The sequence below is a fragment of the Macaca fascicularis genome, chromosome 19 (assembly GCF_037993035.2).
Source record: "Macaca fascicularis isolate 582-1 chromosome 19, T2T-MFA8v1.1".
In the NCBI taxonomy this organism is placed as follows: Eukaryota; Metazoa; Chordata; class Mammalia; order Primates; family Cercopithecidae; genus Macaca; species Macaca fascicularis.
In genome coordinates, this window is record NC_088393.1 from 50,307,602 (window position 1) to 50,330,058 (window position 22,457).

The 22,457-nt window shown below is 42.8% G+C and overlaps 1 protein-coding gene and 1 long non-coding RNA gene across 4 annotated transcripts in view; one reads left to right on the plus strand and one right to left on the minus strand.

Moving 5' to 3' along the window:
* The window catches only part of LOC135968334 (uncharacterized), a 142,010-nt gene that overhangs the window by 41,076 nt on the left and 78,477 nt on the right, over nucleotides 1–22,457 (plus strand). The window lies entirely within an intron of this gene.
* On the minus strand, nucleotides 5,776–22,338 carry LOC135968331 (pregnancy-specific beta-1-glycoprotein 7-like). The gene is made up of 6 exons (XM_065534450.2): nucleotides 22,202–22,338; nucleotides 20,567–20,926; nucleotides 14,678–14,956; nucleotides 12,906–13,199; nucleotides 12,272–12,526; nucleotides 5,776–8,510 (listed from the first exon to the last, which is right to left on the minus strand). The coding sequence occupies exons 1-6, from the start codon at nucleotides 22,263–22,265 to the stop codon at nucleotides 8,443–8,445; spliced, it is 1,320 nt and encodes a 439-aa protein (XP_065390522.1). The 5' UTR covers nucleotides 22,266–22,338; the 3' UTR covers nucleotides 5,776–8,442.

Genomic DNA, 22,457 nt, shown 5'->3' on the forward strand with positions numbered 1-22,457 from the left:
ATTTCATTGAGCAGTCGATTTTAGTTCTCCTTGAAGAGGTCCTTCACATCCCTTGTAAGTTGGATTTCCAGGTATTTTATTCTCTTTGAAGCAATTGTAAATGCCAGTTCATTCATGATTTCACCCTCTGTTTGTCTGTTACTGGTGTATAAGAATCCTTGTGATTTTTGCACATTGATTTTGTATCCTGAGACTCTGCTGAAGATGCTTATCAGCTTCAGTAGATTGTGGGCTGAGACGATGGGGTTTTCTAAATATACAATCATGTCATCTGCAAACAGGGACAATTTGACTTCCTCTTCTCCTAATTGAAAACCCTTTTTTTCTTTCTCTTGCCTGGTTGCCCTGACCAGAACTTCCAACAGTATGTTGAATAGGATTGGCGAGAGAGCGCATGCCTGTCTTGTTCCAGTTTTCAAGGAGAATGCTTCCAGTTTCTGCCCATTCAGTATGATATTGGCTGTGGGTTTGTCATAAATAGCTCTTATTACTTTGCGATACATTCCATCAATACCGAATTTATTGAGAGTTTTTAGCAAGAAGGGCTGTTGAATTTTGTCAAAGGCCTTTTCTGCATCTATTGAGATAATCATGTGGTTTTTGTCTTTGGGTCTGTTTACATGCTGGATTATATTTATTGATTTTCATCTGTTGAACCAGCCTTGCATCCCAGGGATGAAGCCCACTTGACCATGGTGGATAAGCTTTATGATGTGCTGTTCGATTCGGTTTGCCAGTATTTTATTGAAGATTTTTTCATCAGTGTTCGTAAGGGATATTGGTCTAAAATTCTCTTTTTTTCATTGTGTCTCTGCCAGGCTTTGGTATCAGGATGATGTTGGCCTCATAAAATGAGTTAGGGGGGATTCCCTCTTTTTCTATTGATTGGAATAGTTTCAGACGGAATTTTACCAGCTCCTCCTCGTACCTCTGGTAGAATTCGGCTGTGAATCCGTCTGGTCCTGGACTTGTTTTGGTTGGTAGGCTATTAATTATTGCTTCAATTTCAGAGCCTGTTATTGGTCTATTGAGGGATTCAACTTCTTCCTGGTTTAGTCTTGGGAGAGTGTATGTGTCCAGGAATTTATCCATTTATTCCAGGTTTTCTAGTTTATTTTCGTAAAGGTGTTTATAGTATTCTGTGATGGTGGTTTGTATTTCTGTGGAGTCAATGGTGATATCCCATTTATCATTTTTTATTGTGTCTATTTGATTCTTCTCTCTTTTCTTCCTTATTAGTCTTGTTAGTGGTCTATCAATTTTGTTGATCTTTTCAAGAAACCAGGTCCTGGATTCTTTGATTTTTTGAAGGTTTTTTTTTGTGTCTGTATCTCCTTCAGTTCTGCTCTGATCTTAGTTATTTCTGGCCTTCTGCTAGCTTTTGAATGTGTTTGCTCTTGTTTCTCTAGTTCTTATAATTGTGATGTGACATTAGGGTGTCAGTTTTGGAGCTTTTCTACTTTCTCTTGTGGGCATTTAGTGCTCTAAATTTTCCTCTACAAACTGCTTTCCATGTGTCCCAGAGATTCTGGTATGTTGTGTCTTTGTTCTCATTGGTTTCAAAGAACATCTTTATTTCTGTCTTCATTTCGTTATGTACCCAGTAGTCATTCAGGAGCAGGTCATTCAGTTTCCATGTAGTTTTGTGGTTTTGAGTGAGTGTCTTCATCCTGAGTTCTAGTTTGATTGCACTGTGGTCTGTGAGACAGTTTGTTATAATTTCTGTTCTTGTACATTTGCTGAGGAGTGCTTTACTTCCAACTCTGTGGTCAATTTTGGAATAAGTGTGATGTGGTGCTGAGAAGAATGTATACGTTGTTGATTTGGAGTAGAGAGTTCTGTCGATATCTACTAGGTCCGCTTGGTGCAGAGTTTGAGTTCAATTCCTGGATATCCTTGTTAACTTTCTGTCTAGTTGATCTGTCTAGTGCTGACAGTGGGGCGTTAAAATCTCCCATTATTATTGTGTGGGAGTGTAAGTCTCTTTGTTCATCTCTAAGGACTTGCTTTATGCATCTGGGTGCTCCTGTATTGGGTGCATATATATTTAGGATAGTTAGCTCTTCCTGTTGAATTGATCCCTTTACCATTATGTAATGGCTTTCTTTGTCTCTTTTGACCTTTGATGGTTTAAAGTCTGTTTTATCAGAGACTAGGATTGCAACTCTTGCTTTTTTTTTGTTCTCCATTTGCTTGGTAGATCTTCCTCCATCCCTTTATTTTGAGCCTATGTGTGTCTCTGTATGTGAGCTGGGTCTCCTGAATACAGCACGCTGATGGGTGTTGACTCTTTATCCAATTTGTCAGTCTTTGACTTGTAATTGGAGCATTTAGTCCATTTACATTTAAGGTTAATATTGTTATGTGGGAACTTGATCCTTTCATTACGATGTTAGCTGGTTGTTTTCCTCGTTAATTGATGCAGTTTCTTCCTAGCATTGATGGTCTTTACAATTTGCCATGTTTTTGCAGTGACTGGTACCAGTTGTTCCTTTCTATGTTTAGTGCTTCCTTCAGGATCTCTTGTAAGGCAGGCCTGTTGGTGACAAAATCTCTCAGCATTTGCTTGTCTGTAAAGGATTTTATTTCTCCTTCACTTATGAAGCTTAGTTTACCTGGATATGAAATTCTGGGATGAAAATTCTTTCCTTTAAGAATGTTGAATATTGGCCCCCACTCTCTTCTGGCTTGTAGAGTTTCTGCCGAGAGATCTGCTGTTAGTCTGATGGTTTCCCTTTGTGGGTAACCTGACCTTTCTCTCTGGCTACCCTTAAGATTTTTTCCTTCATTTCAACTTTGGTGAATCTGGCAATTATGTGTCTTGGAGTTGCTCTTCTCGAGGAGTATCTTTGTGGCATTCTCTGTATTTCCTGAATTTGAATGTTGGCCTGCCGTGCTACATTGGGGAAGTTCTCCTGGATAATATGCTGCAGAGTGTTTTCCAAGTTGTTCCATTCTCCTAGTCACTTTCAGGTACACTAATCAGATGTAGATTTGGACTTGTCACATAGTCCCAAATTTCCAGGAGGCTTTTTTCATTTCCTTTTACTCTTTTTTCTCTGAACTTCTCTTCTCGCTTCATTTCATTCATTTGATCTTCAATCACTGACATCTTTTCTTCCAGTTGATCGAGTTGGTTACTGAAGCTTGTGAATTTCTCACGTAGTTCTCCTCTCATGGTTTTCATTTCTATCAGGTCATTTAAGGACTTTTCTGTATTGGTTATTCTAGTTAGCCATTTGTCAATTCTCTTTTCAAGGTTTTTAATTTCTTTGCGCTGGGTTCGTACTTCCTCCTTTAGCTCTGGGAAATTTGATTGTCTGAAGCCTTCTTCTCTCAACTTGTGAAAGTTATTCTTTGTCCAGCTTTGTTCCATTGCTCTCAAGGAGTTGCGTTCCTTTGGAGGGGGAGGGCACTCTGGTTTTTAGAATTTTCAGCTTTTCTGCACTGCTTTTTCCCAATCTTTGTGGTTTTATCTACCTTTGATCTTTGATGGTGACATAGAGATGGGGTTTTGGTGTGGATGTCCTTTCTGTTTGTTAGTTTTCCTTCTAACGGTCAGGACCCTCAGCTGCAGGTCTGTTAGAGTTTGCTTGAGGTCCACTCCAGACCCTGTTTGCCTGGGTATCAGCAACAGAAGCTGCAGAAGAGTGAATATTGCTGAACAGCCAATGTTGCTGTCTGATCGTTCCTCTGGAAGCTTCATCTCAGAGGTGTACCCGGCCCTGTGAGGTATGGGGTATCAGTCTGCCCCTAGTGGGGATGTCTCCCAGTTAGGCTACTCAGGGTCCAGGGACCCACTTGAGCAGGCAGTCTGTCTGTTCTCAGATCCAAAAGTCTGTGCTGGGAGAACTACTCTCTTCAAAGCTGTCAGACAGGGACATTTGCATCGACAGAGGTTTCTGCTGCCTTTTGTTTGGCTATGCCCTGTCCCCAGAGGTGCAGTCTATGGAGGCAGGCAGGCCTCCTTGAGCTGCGGTGGGCTCTACCCAGTTCAAGTTTCCTGGCCACTTTGTTTACCTACTTAAACCTCAGCAATGGCAGGTGCCCCTCCGCCAGCCTCGCTGCTGCCTTGCAGTTAGATCTCAGACTGCTGTGCTAGCAATGAGGGAGGCTCTGTGGGTCAGCAATCCTCTGAGCATGGCCCAGGATATGATCTCCTGTTGTTCCATTTGCTAAGACCCTTGGTAAAGCGTCGTACTAGGCTGGGAGTCAACTGATTTTCCAGGTGTTTTTCATGGTTTCCCTTGGCTAGGAAAGAGAATTCCCTTCCCCCTTACACTTCCTGGGTGAGGAGATGCCGCACCCTGCTTCCGCTCTCACTTGTTGCGCTGCACCCACTGTCCTGCGTCCACTGTCCAAGCTTATAGAGCTTCAGCAACAGAGCTGTTCTTGTTCTTAATGATTTCAGTGGAGAAAATTGCATTGGAAAAAGTAAAAGAATTCAGGGTCCAGTCCAGTCTACCAGTGGATTATAAATACTCAAAGATAATGAACAGAGGTTCAATTTGGTAACAGGTGTACTACAGTTTTTCTTTTTAACATAATTTTTATCTACATAGGAGTCTCTATTTTTACGAAAGATAATTCCAGTAGGATGAATTAGTTTGCAAAATACATTGAGTCTCACCGAACTTGCCTAGATTTTTTACCTAAGTGCAGCAAGTGTAGCAATGGACCATAGACACCCCTTTTAAACTTTGCATTGCTAGAAGTTTTATAAAACTCTCAGATTAAACTTTCAAAAACCTTTGGAGACTAGGAAGCCAAATCAAGGCCATCTTCAGACTTTCCCTGCATTCCCTATGGGTTTATTCTATGTATATTGTCAAATAGAACATCCCAGTCAAAGCCTTGGTAACATAACCAATGTTTTTGAATGTGTCCTGTTATAAAGAGAGAAGATTCTTATTGAACTTGTGCAGATAACTTTATTACTATAAGCATATGAATTCTCATGAATAGTTTCCCAATTCTGGGGCACTCATATTGGGAGCAAAAGCAAATGTTTCAATTTTTGTTCACAAAAGTATACTTTAGTAAATTGCTGTGAAGTATAAAGAGCTTAAAAGAGAAAGTTCATAAATCTGGAGAAGAAAAGATTCAAAGAATCAGCACATTTTCAAATAAAAAATTATGAAAACGTTATTGTTTTGATTATTTAGTACAATAAAACTGAGGTTTTTTTCTTCTTTGTCATGAATTTCATGAAGGTATCAGCCTGTTCATTAAAATTTTGAAAGTTCTCAGAGAGTCCAGTGGTATGATCTTGAAGTTATCAGAAACTTGTATTCAAGAGTCATTGTCAGAGTCTTTTCCATATATCTCGTTGAAGAAAAAGCAATTTTGGACTGTAGCTGAATATAAATACTTTGAGGAAGAATCAAAGCAACTGTCTGGGAATGACAAAGATTTAAAATGACTATGGTGAAAAATCTAATGAGATTTTTATTCGGTTTATTATGGTAAAGACACAGCTCACATAGAAATCTAGTTACTTCTGTGGCATACGACACTATGACTGATAACATATTCGATTTCCAGAAATTTCATATAGTTTTTAGAATATTCATTTTTTTAAACTTTTTTATTTTTATTTTTTGAGATGGAGTCTTGCTCTGTGACCCAGGCTGGAGTGCTGTGGCATGATCTATGCTCACTGCAAGCTCCGCCTCCCAGGTTGATGCCATTCTCCTGCCTCAGCCTCCGGAGTAGTTGGACTACAGGCGCCTGCCACCACACCTGGCTAATTTTGTTTTTGCATTTTTAGTAGATTCGAGGTTTCGCCGTGTTAGCCAGAATGGTCTCGATCTCCTGACCTCATGATCTGCCCACCTCTGTCTCCCAAAGTGCCGGGATTACAGGCGTGAGCCACTGCGCCCAGCCTAGAATACTCATATTATTAAAATTCCCATAAATATTATTTAGAGAAGGTTTAGCATCACTTATCACTCATTTGAAAACACTTTGTATATATATTTTAACATATAAAATAAGGTGGCTTTTCCATTCAGCTTCTGTTTCCTAACTGGATTACTGAGTTCTTGATGTAACCCCTTAATATTTAGGGCCAAAAAAGTATAGTCTTATGTATGTTGAAAAAGGTCCTTAGGTCATTCCGGTACTTCTAGCTGAAAATCATTGATTTAGTTTTAAGTTCTACCTATTACAACAAGAGTTCTCCATCCTCGTTACATGTTAGAAGTGTCAGGGAAGACTTAAAAATTACCAGTGCCTGGGTCCCTCTCCAGACCTTTAAATGGAACTCATGGGTGGCTTAGCATTGGGACTAAGAATTTTATGTCTATATGGGTGAAGGAGCAGGGATGTGTAGGAAGACAGTTCTGATTAAGATGGAGGAATTATACTAGGAAGTAGAGGTAAAGGAAGTGAGAAGGATTAGCAAATAGAAGAAATGTGAACTTACAAAGAGGCTAGAGTAGACCCTTGGAGATTCTTGTTTAAGTGAATTAACTAGATTTTAGAAAGGTTATGAGGCAGTCATATGCAAGGAAGGTTTCAAAGTCTGGAGACAAGAAGTCAAGCAACACTTTGAGAAGTGGTTGGTCTTTATGGGAATGGAGAGAATTACACTATTGAGAGATGTGAAAAATAATGAAGAGGGTTTCACAATGTGAAATTGTGTTTCTCGTTTGAATCTGAGAAACAAATGAGCAGAGGCTGGAGATAATTATGTCTAAAAGATAGTGGGGTACAGGGAGCATAAAGGTCAGGGAGAAAGGGAACTGCAGGAATTAGTGCTGAGAAACAGGAGTTTGGTGGAGGAAGGAGGAGATCCAGTCCCAGATACAGGCAAATAAGTATTTTCCCTTTCCCAAGCATGGCAGTCAGCCCTGCAGGAAACAGGACAAGAGAAAAGGACATCATACCTGCCAGTCTTCCTGGAATACAGAAATGACATCATGGTTGTTGTTTCGGAATAACCCAAGATAGATATCCTCTTCCTAAAGGAGCTGTCATGGAAAGAAAGAAAACAAGGAATGGAGGTGATGTTATTTTACTGGGGGAAGCCTCAGGAACAAGCATGTAACACGAGGTACTCTATAATTGTTTCTTCAAATAATATATTATTTCTGTTGTAAAGTTGATGGGAGATGGTTATATTCTTGCAGATTTTTTCCCCTCTCACCATGTTTCTAAGTTGGTGATCAGTCCTCTGTCAATTCTCAACAGCACACGATATTTCAGAAGGGTTTCAGATGGGAGAAAGGCTGATTGCTATTTTCTATGTCGTTAGAACTTTCCACTTTCCCACCTTTTCATGGTTGCATCTTTTTCTCAGTGTCTCTGTGGTGGTAGCCATGAATGAGACCCTGCCGGGTCTTCATGGCAGGGACATGATTGACAGAAGGCCCAGGTCAGTGCATTTCAAATTCACCAAGTCCTTTGCACAGAAAGCTTCCTTCCCACAGGCTCCCAGCAAGGGTGTGAAAGCAAGCCTAGTTCTCTGAGGCTCTGTTTAACTTTAATGGGAAACTGGTTGGAGGACTCCCCATCAGCCATGCAAAAACTCTCTTAGAACTGTATTAATACCTAAAACTTCTTTCTCTTTCTTTTTCACAGGAGTCTGCTTTGCATAGGGGTCTGTGAGTTCTCCCATACTACCTTCATGCCTGCCCCACATTCCCTCAGAGGTGTCTTCCCTGATAAATTATCTTATATGTCTAATCCCATCCTGGATGCATCTCAGTTGGTAAAAACTAACATACCAGGTTTGATTCTTTGCACTTAGTTTGTTTGCTTTCTCTCTCACAAGTAGTCAGGAACCATGTCCTAGTGTTTTATGTGTTACCTCTTTTTCTACATATATATGGAAACAGGTACTGTTGAGGGGCACGTCCTATGTGCCAGGCCCTTTGTTAAATGCTTTACCTGTACTTCATTTAATTCACACAGTAACCCTGTCAAGTGGATAGTATTTCCATTTTGCCGATGAAAAGACAGAAGCTTAGAGTAGTGTAAAATCTTTCCTGGTGTCGTATGGCTAGTAATAGGTGGATCTGAGATTTGATGCTGGGACTATTTGACCTCAAGGCTAATGATGATGGTAGTAATATAGCAGCTGACATTGGTTCGCCTGTGTGTGGCATCTTGTTTCATTGACTGCAATAAACCTTTAAAAGAATGGTATGAAGCAAGCTCCCTCATGCTTCAGCATTTGAAAGAAGAACAAACTAAACCCAAGCACAGTGAATGAAGGAAACAATAAGGATTAGAGTGGATAAAAATAAAATGGAGAATGGAAAAAGACTAGAGTAAATTAATGAAACCAAAAGTTGATTCTTCAAGTTAAAATCAACAAAATTGACGACCATTAAGTAGACTGACTAAGAAAAAAGAGAGATTAAAATTACTAAAATGAGAAATGAAAATGGAGTCTGAATATGACGGGTCATAGTTTAATCCTAGCACTTTGGAAGGTCACAATGGGAGGATTTCTTGAGGCCAGGTGTTTGAACCAGCATAGGTAACCTGGGGAGACCCAGTCTCTACAAAAAAAGCAATAAAAATCAATTAACTGGGCATATTGGCATGCATCTGTATTCCTAGTATCTTGGGAGGCTGAAGAAGGAGAATTGCTTGAGCCCAGAAGGTTGAGGCTGTGGTAAGCCATAATCACACCACTGTATTTCAGCCTGGGCTAGCCTACAGAGTGAGAGCCTGTCTCTCTCTCTTAAAGAAAGAAAGAAAGAAAGAAAGAAAGAAAGAAAGAAAGAAAGAAAAAAGAAATGAAGTGATTACTAACAATTCTAATAAAATGATTATGAAATTACTGGAAATAATTGTATGCCAATAAATTGGATAACCTAGGTGAAATAGACAAATTCCTAGAAAAACACAAAAATATGAATAGAGCTATAATCAGTAATAAGATTGAATCAATGAAAGCATTTGATGAAATTCAATGTTTTTTCACAGTAACAACATTCTAACTAAGAATGGAAGGAGGCCGGGTGCGGTGGCTAACGCCTGTAATCCCAGCACTTTGGGAGGCCGAGGCGGGCGGATCACGAGGTCAGGAGATCGAGACCATCCTGGCTAACACGGTGAAACCCCGTCTCTACTTTAAAAATACAAAAAACTAGCCGGGCGAGGTGGTGGCGCCTGTAGTCCCAGCTACTAGGGAGGCTGAGGCAGGAGAATGGAGTGAACCCGGGAGGCGGAGCTTGCAGTGAGCTGAGATCTGGCCACTGCGCTCCAGCCTGGGCGACAGAGCGAGACTCCGTCTCAAAAAAAAAAAAAAAAAAAAGAATGGAAGCGAAACCACCTCAGCATAAAGGCAATATGTGAGAAACCCAATACTAACATCATACTCAATGGAGAAAGACTGAAAGTTTTCCCTGTATGAGCAGGCACAAGACAAGGATGCTGCTTTTGACACTTCTATTCAATGTAGTATTGAAAAATCGAGTCAGAAAAATTAGGCGAGAATTTTAAAAAAGACATTCAAATTGGAAGAAAGAAGTAAAATTATTTCTGTTCGCAGATAACTTGAACTTACATGTAGAAAATCCTAAAGATGGAACAAACTTATTAGAATTAATAAATGAATTCAGTAATGTTGCACAATACAAAATCATCATTCAAACATCAGTCATATTTCAATACACTAACCATGAACAATCTGAAGGGAAATTAAGAAAATATTTTTAATTTGTATTAATATCAAAAAGAATAAAATATTTTAGGAATAAGTTTAACCAAAGAGGAGAAATGATTATACCTGAAATCCATAAAATATTGCTTAATGATGACGTCAATAAATTGAAAAACATTTTGTTTTCATGATTTAGAAGACTCAATATTGTTAGGAGGACAATGCTACCCAAAGTGAGCTCCAGATTCAATACAATTCCTATCAGAATCTCAGTGACAGTTTTGCAGAAAAAGAAAAATCTGTACTAAAATTTATATTGAATCTCATGACTCTAAATAGACAAACAACTTTGAAGAGGAAAAATGAAGCTGGAGGACTCACTCTTCCTGACTTCAGCATTTACTACAAAGCCCCAGTAACCAATACATTGTGGTACTGGCATAAAGGAGGACATAGAAATTAATGAAATTGAAGAGAGAGCCCAGAAAGAAATACTTGCATATATGACCAAATGATTTTCATTGAGTGTGCCAAGATCGTTCAATGGGGAAAGGAAAGTATTCTCACCAAATGACATTGGGAAAGCTGGATATCCAAGGGCAAGAATGAGTGGAACCTTTACCTAACACCATATACAAAAATTAACCCACAATAGATCAACGATCTAAATGTAAGAGCAAAAACTATACCACTCCTAGAAGAAAAGGTAGAAGAAAATCTTTATGATATTGGATTTCACAATGATTCCTTGGTTGTAACAACAAAAGAATAGGCAACAAATAAAATGGATAAATTGGACTTCATAAAAATCAAAACCTTTTATATATCTAAGAACATTATCAAGAAAGTAAAAAAGGAACCCATGAAATGAGAAAAATATTTGCAAATTATATGTGTGATACCTAATTAATTTCTAGAATACATGAAAAACCAGAAGTCAACAACAGCAAACATCCAAAAACCCAATTAAAAAATGAACAAAGGATTACAACGGAGTTTTCACCAGGGAAGATATACAAATATCCCATAAGTCCACGCAAAGTTCCTCAGCGTCACGAATACTTAGAGATGTGCAAATCAAAACCACAATGTGACACCATCTCACACACTTTAGGATGGCTTTGATAAACAATAATAATAACAGCAACATAAAAACAAGTGTTTTCAAATAGATGGAAAAATTGGAGCTCTAGTGCATTGCTGATGGGAATGGGAAATGTTACAGCCACTGTAAAAAGTGGTGTGGCTGTTTCTCATAAAATGTAAACAATAAATTACCATTTGATCCAGCAATTCCACTTCTAGACATACTCCCTATAGAATTAAAAGAAATTTGAACAAATGTTTGCACATTGATGTTCAGAGAAGCATTACTCACAATAGCAAAAAAAAGGAAACAACGGAAAGTCCATTGAAAGATAAGTGGGTAGGCAAATGAGGTATATCTATACATCAAAATGTTATTCAACCTTAACAAGGAATAAAATTCCAATACATCGTGCAAAATGGATGAACCTTGAAGACATTATGCTAACTGAAATAAGCCAGTCACAAAAGGATAATTATTTTATAATTCCATTTATAAAAGATATAATAGCCAGTTACATAGAGACAGAAAGTGGAATGGTGGGTGCTAAGACTTAGGGGGAAAAGGAGTGAGAGTTACTGTTTATTGGGTACAGAGGTTTAATATGGTAAAAGGAAAAAGTTCTGGAAATGGATAGTGTGATGGTTACACAACACTAAATTGCACACTTAGAAATAGTTAATGATAAGTCTTATAATAGATATATATAAGTGTCCTGGTAGTCTTACACTCTATAAATATACACTTTCTGGCATTGCCCCTTTCCTGCCATGCAGACCCCCAGAGGTGAATCTCCCTATTTCTCCAAGTGTGCATCACTCATTGTCCTCTGTGCTGTGTCCCACGTGCTGTGCCCACAGCCTTATATGGCTGGTGACTTCAGAGCCAGGATACAACTCCAGAGTCTGCCCCGAGGCTCCCTCTCTTCTTATTTCCCTGCAGCCTAGGCTTCATTTCAACCGGCAGCTCAATTTAGCCGAATTCAGGACAGGCCATCAGGGGTCTTTCTCCATACATGCTGTTCCCACCCCAGTGGGACCCACCCCAGTGGAGTCAGGAAGGGCCAGTCACTGGAGAAGCCTGGAGCAGAGGATGCAGCAATCTGAGCTGCTCCTCTCTCATCCAAGGGGCTTCTTCCTCTCATTTGGGGGAAAAATGTGAGCTTGTTTCAAAGCCTCAGATGTTCTTTGTAGCACATGGAGTAAGTAAAAGAAAACAAAGATGTGGCAGAACGGGATGTGTTGGAGACAGCGAGAAGCAACTTGATCTTGAGGACTCTCCTTCTTGTCCCTCTATGAAGCCTCTTCCACCACATAGGGCTCAGGACTGACAAAGCCCCCTCCCTACCCTTCTCAGACTGGACACAAGGTCAGCCATGAGAAAACGGAGAAACAAGAAGAAGAAAGTCTGTAGAGACAAATTGAGAGGGTTCAGGAGGAGAATTTAGGATTTGCTTCTGCCCATGGGACACAGGCTGGGAATAAAAATGTTTTCCTGACTCTTCTCTGAAAGCCAGATAGACTCCACCTAAAACCCTATTGCCAATGATGCAGGGATCCACTTACCAGAGACTATGACCATCTTGAAAGTGGAACATTCCCTGCCAGTGGCTGAGTTACGAGCAGAGCAACCATAGATCCCGTTATGCTTTGTACTAATTTGGGGGATAAAGAGCTCTTGTCCTGATTGCACAAACTTCCCATTAATCGTCCAAGAATACTCTGCCGGTGGGTTAGAGTTCGCGAGGCAGGACAAGTAGAGGTTATCTCCTGAATGGTAATCCGTGAATGAAGGGAAAATCCTGGGGAAGTCAGGACCATCTGGAGTAAAGAGAATAAAAGCACAGGTGCTGTCGTCCAAGGGAAGGGGATGCGCCTGGTCTCTCAAAGAGACACAGTGTCCCTCTGAGCCAAGACACACCCTCAAGGCCCAGCCAAACCCCTTCTGTCTTCACTGAACAGAGGCCTGAGGTATTCACATGTTTCTCCCATCACAGGCTGTAGACCCCAAGTCTCCCATGACAAGAGCAGCCCCTCCCTTTATATTCTTGCTTAAGGCTGTGCCTAGCCAAGTTTTCCCAGGGCAGGGAGTCATGGCCAGCCCTGGTGTCCAGAAATAAAAGTGTCTGTATTGGAACCTGAGAGAGACTGAGATGCCTGGCCTCTGGTGGCTTGGATTTTTGCTGGTGATCTGGTCCACAGAGGAACCAGATAAAAAGGACATCCAGGATGACTGGGTCACTGCAGATGCTACCAACTCGGTCCCGTATTTCACATTCATAGGGTCCTGTGTCATTTCTTGTGACATTGGCTAGAATGAGGATCCTGTTTTTACCGGGTTGCTTTAGCCTGGGACTGACCGGGAGGCTCTGACCATTTACCCACCACACGTAGGTGTAGCCCTGAGTCTTAGGTACACAAGTTAAGGATACATCATTCTTGTTCTCCATGGGGTTGAAATTGTTGCTGGTGATGTAGGGCTTGGGCAACTCCGCTGGGTGGATAACAGAGAGAAGATTGTCCTGTGTGGCACCTTTGATTCCTCCACAGACATCCTTCAATCAGAGTTGGCATCTCCCACCTCTCAGCCCACCCGAGTCCTTGAAAGTCAATAGCTGGTGCGTGTGTCACAAGACAGATGTATGATGATCTAAGGGCTCAAAGACTATGAGGCTGCCTGCTCTGTCTTAGGGAAGCACAGACTTTCTGAAGTGTGAATTTAGCAGCAGTGTTGGGTCATGGACAAACATGTCAGTGGGAGTCACAGGTCCTGGTACACCTCCCAGTCCCTCTCTAATCCACTGACTGGCTGGCTCACCTTGGATTCCTTACCTGGAATGTGCAACTGCTGGGTCCCTTCCAAATTCCATCCTACTTTGCCCCCCTAGATGTGATTTCTCTGCAGCTTCCATTTCCAAGGACATTCTAGAGATGAGTAATAACGGGACTTGCCATTGTCCTGAAACCCTAAGATACTGAACAGCCTGGCCTGGGACTGGATGTTTCAGCAGAAATAAGACAGGGGAGACCAGAGTCAAACCTGGAGGTCAGTTCAGTCCTGAGGCAGTGGAGGTACAAGGTGGGGTAGTTTTTTGCAGGTGTTTCATGATGACTTACTTGAGCCAGTGACCTCCAAAAATAGAACAGAGTGTAAGGAATGATCTAGAAAGAGTGAAGGGGACAGGCAAAATCTGGTCGTTTTGGAGCAGAAACATATTCCCTGTCCTGGGTTATTTATTTCCTTCTCCCTCTGCAGAGGGCAGGTGGTTCTTCCTTGATAGCCAGATAGACTTCACTGGAAAACATATGGCCAATGCTCCCTGGATCCACTTACCAGGAACTATGATGTTCTTAATGATGAGATTTGTTCCATCAGTAGCTGAGTTATGGATGAAACAGACATAGGCCATTCTATATGTTTTAGTGATTTGGGGGATAAAGAACACTTTTGCTGATTGCTGGAACTTCCCATCAATCAGCCAAGATTGCTCTGCCAGTGGGTGAGAGTCTGTGAGGCAGGAGAGCTTGGGGACTTCCACTGGATGGTAATAGGTGTATGAAGAAGAAATGGTGGGGGTATCTAGGCCATCTTGAGCAGAAAATAAAGTCACAGCTGATGTTGTCAGAGGGAAGGGAAAATCCTGGCCTGTGGAGGAGCCACGGTGACCCTGTGAACTAGGTCACTACACTGAAGTCCCAGCCAAATCCCTGCTGTGTTCACTGATCTGGAGCTTGAGACATTCACCTGTTTCTCCCATATAACCTGTGGACCCTGAATCTCCCATGACAGGAGCAGCCTCTTCTCTCCCATTGTCGATCAAGCCTAAGCCTACTCTTAGTCATAATGGCCAGCTTTGATGTCTAGGTTTAAAGGTCTCTGTTCTTGGACCTGAGAGGGAGTGAGAGGCCTGGCCTCTGGCCATGTGTATTTGGGATGGCAGCCTGGCTCACAGAGGAACAGAAGATACTCACAGAGGAGATTCAGGGTGACTGGGTCACTGCGGCTGGAACTCACTGGGTTCTTCATTTCACATTCATAGGGTCCTGCAGTATCTTTTGTGACACCAAATAGAACGAGGGTCCTGTTGTTTTCGGACAGCTGCCACTTGCGACTGATAGGGAGGCTCTGACCGTTTATCCACCACAGGTAGCTTACATCCTGAGTGTCAGGATCACAGGATAAGGTCACAGTCTCCACGGCCTCTCTGGGGTTTAAGTTGCTGCTGGAGATGTAGGGCTTGGGAGTCTCCACTGTGCAGATAACAGAGAGAAGATTGCCCTGTGTGGCACCTTTGATTCCTCCTAAGACATTTTTCAATCAGAGATGGTCTTTCCCACCTCTCAGCCCACTCAAGTCCTAAAAAGCCCATGGCAGATGTGTGTGTTACAAGACAGATGCATGGCAATCTGAGGGTTCAGTGATTGTGAGGCTGCCTTCTGTATGTGGAAGAAGCACAGACTTTCTCAAGTGTGAATTGAGCAGCAGTATTGAGTCATGGAAAAACATGGGACCAGCAGTCACAGCCCCAGGTGCCTCTCTAAGTCCCTCCCTCTCCAACTGCCTGCCTGGCCCACCTTGCGGTCCTCACCTGGAGCATGCATTGCTGGAATCTTCTTAGTTTCAGTCTTACTTTGCCCCCAAGGTATGTTTTCTCTGCAACTTCCCTTTCCAAGGGGATCTTAGAGATGAATGATGAAAGTTCCCATTGTCCTTAAACCCTTTGAGTACTGGGAAGCCTGGCCTGGGACTGGGTACTTGAGCAGAAATAACACAGGGGATACCAGAGTCAAGCCTGGAGGTCAGTTCAGTCACCAGGCAGTGGAGCCACAAGGTGGGGCGGTTTTCCCAGCTGTCTCATAATAAGTTACTTGAGCCAGTGACCACTAAAGATAGAGCAGAGTCCAAGGAATAACCTACAAAGAGTGAAGGGGACAGGCAAGAGCTGAGAGCTTTGGACCAAGACCATGTTCGCTGTTCCACATCCATGATATTCCCTTCCCCCTGTAGAGGGCAGGTGAGGACCATGTATATCTTTCTAGAAATACATGTAGATGTTTGCAAAAACAGAACTGAATGGTAGAAAGGGCGGACATGAACTGATGACAGAAGTCTGGCCCTCATGGACCATATGTGTTTGCTGGCTATTAGAGCAATATGTGGGAAGAAGTCTTGCAGATACTTTCTCTCATTAGACATTCTACTCTCTAATTCTAGGAGTTAGACTACTCTATGTAGCTTATCTCAGTGGATTCCAGAGTGAATCATAGAGTAGAATAGTAGTTTCCAGGAGCTGTGGTCGGGGGAATAGGGCATTGTTCCATGGCTGTGCTGTTCAGTTATACAGGATGAGGAGGTTCTAGAGATCTCCTGTACAGTTTTATGCCTATAGTTCATACAGATAAAGTGTTCTTTATGCAGAAAGCTTAAAACCAAGGTTTTTGGATTCTAACTTTTTTATTTATTTTGGAATATTTATGGTAGATGTACTGGGTTAGCATCCCAAATGTGAAAAATTTTAAATCCAAAATGCTCCTGTGAGCACTTCTTTTTAGTATCACATCAGTGGTCAGAAGTGTTGGATTCTGGAGCATTTCAGATTTTAGATTTCTGGATTTGGGATGTTCAATTTGTAGTACTGTAATTTTCCCATAAAAAGTTGTCAAGAGTTTAGACCTCATGTTATGTTGTGACTCTAGTAACGAAACAAAAAAAGATTTGGAGGAAACATTAAAATGTTGTCATAAGTGGAAATTTTTACTGATGGTCCAAACATCTGAGATCGATTGCTATTAGTAATATTTATCTTGATACCAAATTAAGGTTTAGGTGTGGGGTGAATTCCAACAGGATCACATTATGCTCAAAGAAAGATGCCAAAAGTGATTTGAAATTAGCAACTCCTTAAGTAGAGGGAGTCCCGTTAAAGGGACAGAACTGGTCAGTGTGTCAATTACATAAAGGGAGGAATGATGCCGAATTAAAAGAAGTGATATGTGTTATGTTAGTAAATATAGTAAGAAATCCCTGTTTCTAATTTCTGTGCAGAGTTAGGAAAAATGGGGAAGAGCCCAAAACAGGTATGTGAAATGCTTTCTTCGTTTTCTCTTAACCTCAGGAAATACAACTAGAGTTTAAGTTTGTGTGAATCAGGAAGAGTCTAAGTGAGATGCCAGTGGCTCATGTGTCCCCCACACGAAGAATCCCAACTTATGAAAATGGCATCATCAGGAGGAAACAATCGTATGTGGCACAGGCTGTAAAACCATCAGATAGCACGCCCTGGCCACCTCCAACAGGTCTCCGAAACCACCAGTATTCCCATTATGTGTAAGTTACAGCCTTGGAGGTTGTACCACAACTACAAAATTTAAAAATTGCTATTGTCAATACAAAATGTTAAATATGAAGTGGGATATATTGTTCCATTTTTTTCCCCCACTCCTTTTGAACTTTCCTTTTTCAGTTTTGGAAGTTTCTATTGACACATCCTCAAGTTAGGGATTGTTTTCTCAGCTGTGTGCATTCTACCACTAGGCATCAAAAACATTCTTCATTTCTCTAACAGCAAGTTTTTCGTTTTCCTTTTTTTTCTGAGATGGAGTCTCACTCTGTTGTCCAGGCTGCAATGCAGTGGCAAGATCTTGGCTCACTGCAAGCTCCACCTCCCGGGTTCATGCCATTCTCCTGCCTCAGCCTCCTCAGTAGCTAGGACTACAGGTGCCCGCCACCACACCTGGCTAATTTGTTTGTATTTTTAGTAGAGATGGCGTTTCACTGTGTTTGCCAGGATGGTCTCGATCTCCTGACCTCGTGATCCGCTGGCCTTGGCTTCCCAAAGTGCTGGGATTACAGTTGTTAGCCACTGTGCCGGCCATCTCTGAGGGATTTTAACGAGTTGTTGACTTTTGAGTTTTCCGTTGTTTACTTACTGTTACAACCGAGTGACAAATTTCAAGCCTGTTATATGGCTGACAGGAAACCAGAAGTCTCTAGGAAGTGACTGGAGAATGTGAGCTCCATAGTAGGTTGTGGATGGAGTCGTGAGTGAAATGGGTGAAATCAGCCCATGGGCTTTGGAGACTGCAGGCCTGCCCAGCCTCTGACACCCTGGTCAGTCAGTGCAAAGATTACAACAGTGACAGCAAACTAGCATGGCTGACTCCATCTGGCATCGAGTCTCAGGCTGGCTGTCCTGACTCATTCCTGGACATAGGCCAGGCTAACCATGGGAAGAATTTAATTTATTGTTTAACTTTGAAGCAAGAATGATAATAGTTCCTCCATAACACTAATACCCTTCTTTTGCCCAGGGATTGCCTTTGTAAAACTGGTGAAAGACCATGAGAATAAGATTGTAGGAGGGAACTGAATTCTGCTAAAATGGAGGCACAGTTTCTATAATCCCTTACTGCTCAAATGTCATTTGCCCAGAGTTTACAAAATTTGTATCTATTTGCTCCTATAGATAACAACACTATTGTAGAACCTGAGATTGGTCTTTTGAGATGTTTCTCATTCTTTGCATTCTGGAAACCCGCTGACCTCATCCATACCCATGACTAATGGCTCAGCCAGTCACATGGTCCCCACCTAGAGGTGGATTCAAGCACAAACAGATCATTTCCCTCCGCCCTCATGATTCCATCCCCAAACAGTCAGCAGTACCCATTTTTTAGTCCTGTGCCCCTGAAACTATCCTTGAAAATCTCTAACCCCTGATCCACTAGGGAGTCTGATTTAAGTAATAATAAACCTCCATCCTCCTGTTTGGCACACTTGGAGTCATTAAAATATTTCTTTACTGCAAATCACTATCTGGATAAATTGGTTTTGTTTGTGCAGGAGGCCAGAAGAACTTGTCTGGGAATTATAAGAGTGGATGGAGGAGCTGCCTATCCCTGTCCCATGGTCTTGTCCACAAAACAGCCTCACAAAAGGACAGAGCCCTGAATGGGGATACAGTGGAAGCTTATTCTCTTAGTGACCTGGGGACATTGGCTCAAGATGAAACTTGGCAGGAGTGGAAACTCCAGGTGATTTCTGTGCCTTTCCTGTTTCCTGGGAGGTGGGCCAGGCCACAGTGTTAGCAGGAAGGGAACAGAACAATTAACCTAGTTAGAGGGAGTGTCTGGGGAAAGGCCTAGGGGTGGAGGAAGAAGCTGTGCAGGACAGGGCTTGCCAGGTAGAATGAAGTGGGAGGAAGGTGAGGTACACAGAGAAGCAGAGAGAGGCAGAGACAGCATGGCAGTGAACAGTGGGGCCTACAGTGACTTCAGAGACCCCAGGGACCAGGTGTCCCCAGTTCCACAGGACAGGATCAGGCCTGAAAACCCTCCAGTGACCAAAGGGCTTCAGAGTTACATGAGATGGGTTGGCTTTAGGGGCAAGAGTTAGTGGGGGATGAAACATGGGTGTCAGCCTCTGAATGACAAGGGACAGGTGTGGCTAGACCTCCTAGGATCCTGCATCCAAGATCCAGTCTAAAGAAGTTATGGATCATTCATTTCTTCATTCAATTCCTTCATTTGTTATGTGAGAGCTCCTGAGTGTGTGTCTCTCACTGGGCCTGTGCTGGTGCGGGGTGTGAGTGGGGAATGAAAACAAGGTCCTCTCTTTTATCCTGTCATGGCAGTGACATGGACACTTTCGGAAACAGAGGATTTCAGGTTCAGTGATAGGGGTTAAGATCTGAGGGGGACGCCTGGACATTTTTTGCACTGACTCTGACAGTTGAGGTAGGTGATTTAGTTCTGGAGTGCAGACTAATCAGCTGACCATTTGCTCTCACTCCTCTGAGGTTTGGATGCCTAAGAAGAGAGGATTTGAGCCAATAAATTACTACAGGGTCATTGGAATCCAATAAGCCCTCACTTCTGGTGGAGGAGAGGATGGGCCTGTGGCTGCAGACAGACCTCATGTGACCCTGATCTGCCTTTTGTGTTTGTGTGACTCTGGTTCAGTGACTGTGCCTTCCTGTGTCTCAGTTTTCTCTCAGTCAAATAAGCTAAATTGCAAATGGACTGTGGCTTTTCATGCTATCTGTGAATAAATTGTAAATTTTTCACAGTCCCCTGACCTAATGCTTGGCACAGTGGAGGTGTTCACACAAACAGCATTTATTGTTATTCACCTCCATGAGAGAGCACCTTTAGGTCAGATCCCTGTGGATAAGCTGCTGCCAGGTACATTTTCTCTCTTCTGTTTCTGCTTCTGGGGACATTAGACTCGCAAAGCAGTTGGCTGATGGCTTATAAAGCTTGTCTTTCTGTCCTCTCCACTCTGAGTGTCAGGTGAAGAAAGCTCTGTCCTGCCCAGTTGAGGATCTGAGGACTGAGCCCTGGCAGTGAGCAGCTCCAGGAGACACAGTCCTCAGACGCCTGGTGAATCCTTGGTCCCAGTAAGCCCTGCCACAACCCAGCCTTGGTACAGCCTCCTCAGCTTTATCTGGAGTAAGGATTTAGGGACGGGTCTGGGGTTGAGGCCTCCAGGGTTGAGCTTTTCTGAGAGTATCTCTGGGGGCCTCTTAGGCAAAGCCCTACTCAGTTCTCCAGGGTCTTTCTCAGGATCTAGTTTATGAAGAGGGCATGAGGTGCTTGGCTGAGATTCATCTCTTGCTGAGCACCCTCCCTTCAGACTGTCCTTCCTGTGCAGCAAGTGTCTGCAGGGTTTGGAGGCAGGAAAGGAATTCTGATCTGTTATAGTTTGTCTCCTCTGTGTGTGTCCTCCACTAAATGCCAAAACACCAACATGCGACATAATGCAGAGAGGGACACAGGCACCGTCTAGGCCTGACCATCCTGTTGGTGTAAAGTAGAAGTGACCCCGCCCCCAACACCCAGGGATCATGTGGAATCACTCACGGTATAAGGTGAAATGTCCAATTACTCCTTTAGTCTTATCACCTTGTTTTATCATTTGAATGGTGTAGGATCCTGTGTCATTCTGGGTGACATTCTGGATCAGCAGGGATGCATTGGAATATACTGTTTCTCGTCCACTGTATGCAGGCCCAACTATAATTGTTTCAGCATCTATTACATATGATGTAATGTAATGGTGGAAGTCCGTTTTTTGCCCTTTGTACCAGATGTAGGCAATAAGATTCTGGGGCAAATTCTGGACAAGTAGAAGAACATCCTTCCCCTCGGAAACTTTGGTTGGCTGGGCTTCAATCGTGACTTGGGCAGTGGTGGGTGGGTTCCAGAAGATTAAAAGTGATGCTAGGACGTGGAGAGAGCATCAGTCAATATTGCGACGTATATATGGGGGTGAAAAATGGGACTCTGGGTCCTGAGAAGATCTCTTCAATCTTCAGTCTTGAAGACACACACACACATACAAACACACACAGCACCCCAGTATGACAGTAGGACACACACATACACCCCTTTTGTGTGTGTGTGTGTGTGTGTGTGTGTGTGAACTACTGTCCTACTGGGTCAACGTCAGCAGCATTACCCCCATTTCTTCAACCCTTCTTACCTTGTCATATTTCTGTTTGGAATCCTCTTCCCCAGGGATCTTCATGCCTCCCTCCATACCACCCTCAGGTCCTGCTCACATCAGGGCATCCTTAGACTTCTTTCCTGACACCTCCTTCAGAGACCCTGGATCTTCTATTTCTGACCTTTCCCTGCTCTGCTCCCTCCGGAGCTCTTGTCAACACCTGACCTCACATTCTAGATCTCTTTGCATGTCTGTCTTCCTTCCCATGACAGCGTGAGCTCCCTGAGGACAGGGACTTTTAGGATCTTGGTTGCACCCCAGTGCCTGGAACAGGCTGCAGACTCCTGTAGATGAGAAAGTTCCCAGGTCCCTCCATGCCTGGGGTGTTTTTTTTCTTTCACCAATTGTTGAGGTTTTTTGCTGAGGACAGTGTTTCATGCAATGCTTATATTTTCATTTGAAGTGTCATCTGATAATCGTTATTATCATTTTTCAAAATGTGGTGTCCAGTGTTGATTAACCAGGAGAACAGAACACTTGAGATTTTCCTACCTCTTACCAATTCCAGTTCAATGTGATTTTCCTGTTTTGACTCCTGTCCCTCTCTGGTGTATTTTCCCCTATCCAGGCTCCAACGGAGCCTTCTTTTCTGTTTTGTTTCTTCTTTTCCTTTCCTTTCTTTTTTTTTTTTTTTTTTTTTTTTTGAGACAGTCTCATACTGTCACCTAGTCTGTTGTGAATTGTCATGATTTTGGCTCACTGCAACCTCTGCCTCCCAGGTTCATGTAAATCTCCTGCCTCAGCCTCCCAAGTAGCTAGGATTACAGGAGCACATCACCACACCTGGTTAATTTTTTGTATTTTTAGTAGAGACGGGGCTTCACTGTGTTGACCAGACTGGTCTTGAACTCGTGACTTCATGATCCACCCACCTCAGCCTCCCAAAGTACTTTCTTCTGTTATTTCTTAGAACCCCATCCTCTCCAGGAAAATCCATCCAATCATTCTGCTTCCTCCTCCTGTCCTCTCCGAGGAAGTTCTCTCCTCACCTGTGAGCAGGAGCTCCTTCCAGGTGATGTGCAGTGTGCAGCGAGGGGCTGAGAGGGGCCCCATGGCCTGTGCTGCCTGTGTGTTCTCCTGTGTGGAGATGAGCCTGGGATCCAGAATCTTTCCTAGCACAGCTGTCAGCTGTGCTGTCCTTCCTCCTTCTGTGCTGGGCCTCTTTCCGGGGCAGGAGCACTTCTCTGGCTCATGGGTCTAGTCTGAGCCCAGGACACCTCTCTGTCCCCTCCCCTCTCAGTCCTG